General features: G+C 37.4%; 1 protein-coding gene across 1 annotated transcript in view; it reads right to left on the minus strand.

Moving 5' to 3' along the window:
- Positions 1-538: 538 nt before the first annotated feature.
- The window catches only part of Tmem71 (transmembrane protein 71), a 37499-nt gene continuing 30510 nt past the window's right edge, over positions 539-7527 (minus strand). The window contains exons 8-10 of the mRNA XM_021217334.2: positions 5621-5685; positions 5459-5519; positions 539-617 (exon numbers count right to left, since the gene is read on the minus strand). Of these exons, the coding sequence (XP_021072993.1) occupies positions 602-617; positions 5459-5519; positions 5621-5685 (142 nt within the window). The 3' untranslated portion in view covers positions 539-601. The remainder of the gene's footprint in view (positions 618-5458; positions 5520-5620; positions 5686-7527) is intronic.

A 7527-nucleotide genomic window follows, 5' to 3' on the forward strand; every position in this document is an offset into this window, starting at 1 on the left:
GTCCTACCACCTCTTAACATTGCCACATTGACAATGAAAGTTTCAACACATGGACATCTGGAGACAAACCATAGCACCTATTTTCATCATCTGAAATCTGTGCTCATTATCAAACACATCCAGTTATTGTATTTATGTACAAACAGTGTCTATTTCCTATGCAGCTTTTATGAATACTGTAAGCTTGTTTGCATTGTTTAGTTAAAATAGGTTAGCAAGGCGTAGCTGCATGATGGCAGACATGCTATATTCATGGTCCAGGCCTCCCACAGAATTCTTTAACCAAAATAAATGTTTGAAGTTCACTATATTAGGGACAACGAGGAAACATTACTCCAGGTGGTCTGTCTTCTGTGACTTTCCCCTGTCCCTTCTCTTTCAACTGACAATGATTTTTTAAAGAAAGGAAAATTAATATTATTGTCCTGAACCAATTACTATTACATGTGGAAATTAAGATTTTTAGAAAAAATAACATTGTTAAGTTAATTTTTCTATTATATATTTGCTCATTCCCTTCCAATAAAGTGGTTGATTCCAAGAAGACTCCAAATTACTGTTTCCAGGTATTCAGAGCGAAGACATGCATCACATGTATTCCTCAAGTGCTGTCAAATCTAAATTAGAGAAAGGAGAAAATAAATGAATTATTCACACACACACACACACACACACACACACACAAACAATTGAATTATCTAATGACATACAAACTAGACGGAGCAATCTCAGCTAGCAAAAGTGGAAGAGCCTCAACTTAGGTTTTCTCTACTTCAATACTTCCCTTCCGCTACCCCCCCCCCCCGGCAGTTTTCAGTGCTCTTTTCTGTGAAGCCAGGAAGGTTTTAGCCTTGAAAGCTCACCATGGAAATTGGCAAATTATTGTTTTATAACTTTTTAAAATCAGCATCATGACAGGAGTACAGCCTAGAGTAGTGGTTCTCAAAGTTCCTAATGCTGCAACCTTTTAATACAGCTCTTTATGTTGTGGTAACTCCAGCCATAAAATTATTTCCATTGGCTACTTCATGGCTGTAATTTTGCTACCATTATGCATGGCCATGTAAATATCTGATATGCAACCCTTTTGAAATGGTCTTTTGGTCCCCTAAAAGGGTCACAACCTGCAGGTTGAAAGCTGCTGGCCTAGGGGGAAACATGCCATTGTTCCATGTCTTAACTCTCTAAAGTTAATTAACTCGTATATCATTAGCATGAATGAAAAGTTTCCATCCAGCAGTAGAGGGCACACATGTATTCTGGTTACTTCTAACTATTAACTTAACACAACCTACTTAATTTGATAAAAGAGCCTCAGTTGAGGAACTGAGTATGACAATAGGAAATGGTCATAAGTTTAATTGAGGTGAGAACACCCAGTTCACTGTGGACATCAACATTCCCTAGTCAGGGGAGCCCTGGCTATGTAAAGAGCAGGGAAAAGCTAGCTACAGGAAGAAAGTATGCATTTGTTCATTTTGCACTATACTGTGGATGCAGTGTGACTAGTTGCTTGAGTTCCTGTCTTGATTTCCTCTCAGTGATAGACTGTAACCTAGAATTTTAGGTTAAATAAATCCTTTCTCTCCTATATTGCTTTCAGTTCTGGTTTTCACAGGAGATTGTACTATAGCAACATAAATCAAACTACTACATTTTACTACCTGCTTTGGTCCTAGGATGTCTGTCATAGGTATGCAAAACATTCACACTGGGGCTAAAAAAACAAATCACTAGAGACACAGGATGCTTTTGTTGACATTCATGAACAAGGCTATTCCAGCAATGTCTAGTAGGTGTACAGCCCCCCCTAGAACTGCACACTTTAAATTCAAGGAGGAGCAGGTGAAAAGAAATTGATTTATGATGTAAAAAGTGAAGAGGAGACTGAAATGTGCCAAGGAAGGTGGCACCTAATCAAATCTGTCCTTACACAGTACAAAATGCATGTGGGAGGGCTCAGTGCGGATGTCTGTTGAACTAAACTCATTGATTTCCCCCCCAGTTCCCTAGACCTTCATCACTGACTGTGAAAAGAGATTAATGAGTCATTCTTTTTTCCAAATAAAGCCGTATTTATTATTGCTATTCTGGACATCCACAAAGAGAGTGTGTAAGGGAAAGTAAATGAACATGAGTGATTCTTGACTCTTGATCTTAATAACCACATATACATCTCTATGTTTTAAATGCATTTATGTGAAAAGGAGAGAGTTGCAATGTCTCTAATACACAGGTACAGAACTCTCTGCTGTCAGAATTCTTTCAAGCAATGATGAAGAAAACATCATTGGGCTGATGAATACGTAGGCAGCATCTGCTATTTTCAAGGTATTGGGGTGGGTATGGTTCTTGCTTTCTAGATCTTCATATATGAGAGTGTGTACATAAAAATTGGTAAGCAGGAAACAAGAAAAACAGAGAGACAATAGGAGAAGAAGAAGGGAAGGAAAGGGAGAGGTCAACTTATGTACATACATACACCATCAGAGAAGAGCTCTTTTCCCATAAACGAGGATGTCAGTAGAGGATATACATGCAATCTTGATCTATTTGCTTTTACAAAAGAACAAAGGAAGAGTGCGGAGCAGTGGGAAGATGCCTGGAAACTAACTTGGGAAAGTAACCACACCAGATCAAATCACATAGAGCCTCTTCCAGGAAGGCCTGCCTGACCACACCCCTCTCCCAGTCTGGAAAAACTTCCTTTCCGATGTTCATTGTGGCCTATTTACTAGGTCTATACTTGTATTGACCACATAGAAAACATTTTAGCCTCTCTATTACATGCATGTGACTATTATTGCACTCTTAAATATTAAGACTGGCCACATGCCTTGGTTTTGTGACCTTGGGACCTGTGGAAGAACCTTATTTCGATGACTGTTCAGATAAACTATACTGTACAGAGCACAGTTAGCGGTCAAGTTAAGGTAGGTTAACTGATGCTACAAATCAAGAGGTAACAGTCACAGGCAAAGTATGACCCAAAGAGGTCACACGACTCAGGAACTAGGATTCAGAAGGCCTGGAGCTTGAGATAGAAGTTAGCTCCTCCTTGACTTTCATGCCTAGAGGCCTACCCTTAATGCCACTTTAAAAAGTATGCCTTCACCACAGAAGTTTTACACATAATGACAACTTACTTTACTTATTTTTCCAATTAATTGTACATTTCATTTTTAAACACGGGGCAGTTTATATATGCCTCACTCTCTGACAGGCCTTAATAAGCTTTTGGGTAAAAATTGTTTTTGTTTGTTTCTTTTTTTCTTTTTTCTTTTCTTTTCTTTTTTCTTTTCTTTTCTCTTTTCTTTTCTCTTTTCTTTTTTTTTGTTTTTTTGTTTTTGGTTTTGGTTTTTCAAGACAGGGTTTCTTTGTATAGCCCTGGCTGTCCTGGAACTCACTCTGTAGACCAGGCTGGCTTCGAACTCAGAAATCCACCTGCCTCTGCCTCCCAAGTGCTGGGATTAAAGGCGTGCGCCACCACTGCCCGGCTTGTTCGTTTGTTTCTTTATTTTGGTGTCATCTGGGCATACAAAGCTGAGCCATCATGAAACATCACACGATGACAGTGTGGACAGAATGTAAGAGTTAGAGGTAAGGAACAGCACTGAGAATCAGGGCCTTATAGACATGAAGTACCCCAGGTGGTGTATTTGTGAACTCACTGTAGATGTGGTTGCCTGCATAAGATTTGTATGAGACTGGGTTCTTCAACATTCCATCAGGGGAGGGAGAAGGGCTCCTGAGGCCACACTCTTCCCTGAGGGGACTATTGACAATGAATGTTGGTTAGGAGGAGAAAGGTGTCACTTTCTTCATTGGTATAGCCACTGATAAGTTACTCATGTTTCAGTAAATAACCTCCCACTTGTGCTCATTTAGACTCAGTTGGTCTCAGATACAGTCATATATACGTATAGACATACATACATATAGACATACATACATGTACATTTGTGTGTATATATACACATATACACATGTGTGTTTATATATGTGTGTATATATACACACATATATGCATATATGTATATATGTCCCACATATATATGTATATATATACACACATATAGGCATATATGTATATATATGTCCCATATACACACACACACACATATATCTATATATATCTATATATATAGATATATATAGATATATGTGTGTGTATGTATATATGTGGGACATCAGGCAGTTCTAGGCTAACAGAAATGATCCCAGTGTTTTCTAAAATGCTAAAAGCCCTAGGCTTGAATATCAGAGCCACCAAAATAAGGAAGTAAGAAGGTGGCTTAGAGTATATCCCAGTTGTGTAGAGCTTGCTTAAAAATGCACAAAGCCTGCATTTGAACTCCACAATAAAGCAACAAACAAAAACAATTTGGTAAGAAGGAATGCTTAGCAGCAGAAGAAAAGGAGGTGACAAGGGATAAAAATGGGTAAAAGTGACCAAAATTCATATATATGAAACTCAAAATAAAAATTAATTCAAAATACTTAGTTTTGAAAAACTGTAGGTAGGTCTGGAAAAGTCAAGCCTATGAGCCTCCACTTAGATATAAAATGATTTAGAATATGGCTAGAACATAATTAGTTATTCTAGAAGAGTTGTAAACAAATGTAGCTAACAAGGGCTTAAGAACAAGGATTTGGGTGTTGATCCCAACACCAAATTATCTATTAAATTCTACAAATCTCAGGTGTATCAATATCTGTCCCCGGAAACCTGAACAGCTAGAAATTATGGGAAATGTCATCCAAAATGTCAGTAAATTCATATTTCTTTGAGTTGTAAACAAAACAAATCTCCCCTCACTCTACTGTGATTTCAGATTCAGGTCCAAGATTTCATAAACAAGGATGCAGAAAGTCAGGTGTGAAGGCCAACAAGCTGATTTGATTTGCAGATCATGTTCTATCTCTAAGCCCTCTGGAGCTGATTTTAACAACCACAGTGAAGTTAAGGTCATCAACACAGACTGTCTTGCAATAAGATGGGACTGGAAAGCCTGCTTTAAATTCTGTGAGTGTCTCTCAGACCCTGAGAGTCCTCTGGAATCCTCATTAGGGAGGGGAGAGAAATTGTGGTTTATAACAGATCATTTGCCAGGTATTTGAGAAGCTGTACTACAAAGTCATCATAATATAATATATTTTGAAGTGCAATACTATGAATCTATAATGGAATTTCTAAAAATAATCGAGGACACTAATTTTCCTATTGTTTTCAATGCCTTGGGGTCCTAAATTATAATTCTACATATTTTGAGAATAAAGCCTAATTCTATGATTGCTACTAGGTTTTAGCGTTAAAAGAAAATATTCTTCATAGGCTCATGGGAACTGTTCTTACTGTACATAACAGAAGTACCATTTCTTACTTAGCAGAAACCTACAAAATGCTGGATTCTGTCATCTTTGATCAGACAGTGATAACACCAGACGTAGTACTTACCTAGCACAGGAGGTAGCTTTGAAATAGCTGGCAAGGTTGAGAAACAGTGATTTCACAACATCTTGAGTAGAAACGAGAAAAATATACATATATTTTATTTTAAATACCATAATTTGAGTAAATGCCAAGAATTAGAGCAGTGATCTAGGAAAAGTTACTCACAAGCAATGATTGTGATCAGCAATGCACATGTAATGATGCTGGCTAATTCTCCTCCCACAAACCATCTGAAACAAGAAGACCATGTCATTTTAGCCTATTGACCCTACATTTACAGCACATACAGTGTTCTTTTAGACTAAGAGTAGACTCTAAATGTCAAGCTTTACTCTATACCTCCAAAATAAAAAATAATGTGTATCAGCAAACAGCTAGGCAGATCGGGCAACAAAAGAGACTGGAGAACCTTGAACCAGAAACATTTATATATGCCAAACAGATTTGTTTTTTTTAAAAAATGATTTATTTTTACTTTAAATTATGAATATGCCTGTTGTGTAGGAAAGATAGTATATTCAGGTGAGTGTTGTGCTCACAGAGGTGGAGACCAGATCACTCTGTAGCTGAACTTAAAGGCTGTTACGAGCCACTGGAGGTGGATTCTGGGATTTGAACTTGGGACCTCTATAAGAGCATTCATTCTTAACTGCTGAGCCTTCTCTCCAGTTCTGTAAATTGATTTCTAACAGGAATGTAAAAGCCACTCAATGGAAAAAATAGTCCTCTTGACAAATGGTCTTGAAACAATTGACTATTTGAAAGCAGAAAAATGAATTCTCACATATATTTTATCTTACCTAACATTGAAGTTAACATGAGTCAGTGGCTACATTATAAACCATAAAGCATAAAATTTCCAGAAGAAAGCGTAGATGAAACCTGTATGACCTTGTGTTTGGCCATGAATTGCTAAGTACAGTATGAAGGGTAGAGTCTCCAAAAAAAAAAAGATTAATAATTGAACATTCTGAAGATTAAAGAAAAATGTTTTCTCTGGGGAGGATACTGTTCAGAGTATAAAAAGACAGTGGAAAGTCAGAAGAAAATATCTTCAAATCACAAATCTACTGAAGGAATCCTATCTAGGTTACGAACAACCAAACCTCAGCAATAAGAGTGCTGAAAAATATCAATGTATAATGGCATAGATGTATGCAAATGCCGCAATGAAACCCATTATTTCATATGATCATTTAAAAATAAAAAAAAAAAACAGCAATCATAAGACAAATAACCTTCAAAATGGGTGAAAAAATGTGAACACGTGACACATGTCAGCCAATTAAAAAATGGGTGTGAAGATACGTATTTAAAGCAATGTAGAACATCACTTGTCATTAGTCAGTGCACGCTAGCATGCTGAGCAATGGTACCCATGTATCAGACTGGCTCCAAGTTCTCTACGGCAACAGTTGTGCATTTATCAGAGATGTTGAGCCCCTAAATCGTCATTGCAAACAACAGAGCAGCTACAGGGCCATCATTGTCAATGGGAAGGAAAATGGTGAGAATATTTTGGTACACAGGTTGGCACTTTCTTCCCAATTAAAAGGAAGACTTATTGTCTCATTCTCCAATGCCAATCATTGGTGGATAGACAACTCAGTACAAGCCTTTTGTCTTTGTATTTTATTTTTATTTTATTGAAAATTGTCAAAAATTGAAGCAAACAAGATGTTGCCTGACAAGTGAATATTTGAAGTTCACTCCAGATATCCATCAGTTTTCATTCAAAAACTCAAAGGTAGTGAGCTGTTCAGATTCTGTGGTTGTTGATAACTAGCTTTAATCAGTGTTGGTCAGATAGAATGCAGGATGCTATTTCAAATTTTTAAAATATCATTTGAGACTTGCACTGTGTAGTGTCAGCTTTAGAGAAAATCCAATGAGCTGCTTGTGGATGTTAGGTCCATTTGACTTACGGTGTTTATTAACTCAGTGCCACTCAGATCTCCTACTGCCTCTTTCATGAATCCTAATACATTCTCTCTCTCTCTCTCTCTCTCTCTCTCTCTCTCTCTCTCTCTATCTCCAAAACAGGTCGCTCAGCTAAGGAGTACTCTGGTCTC

This window comes from Mus pahari, chromosome 17 (genome assembly GCF_900095145.1).
Source record: "Mus pahari chromosome 17, PAHARI_EIJ_v1.1, whole genome shotgun sequence".
Lineage (NCBI taxonomy): Eukaryota > Metazoa > Chordata > Mammalia > Rodentia > Muridae > Mus > Mus pahari.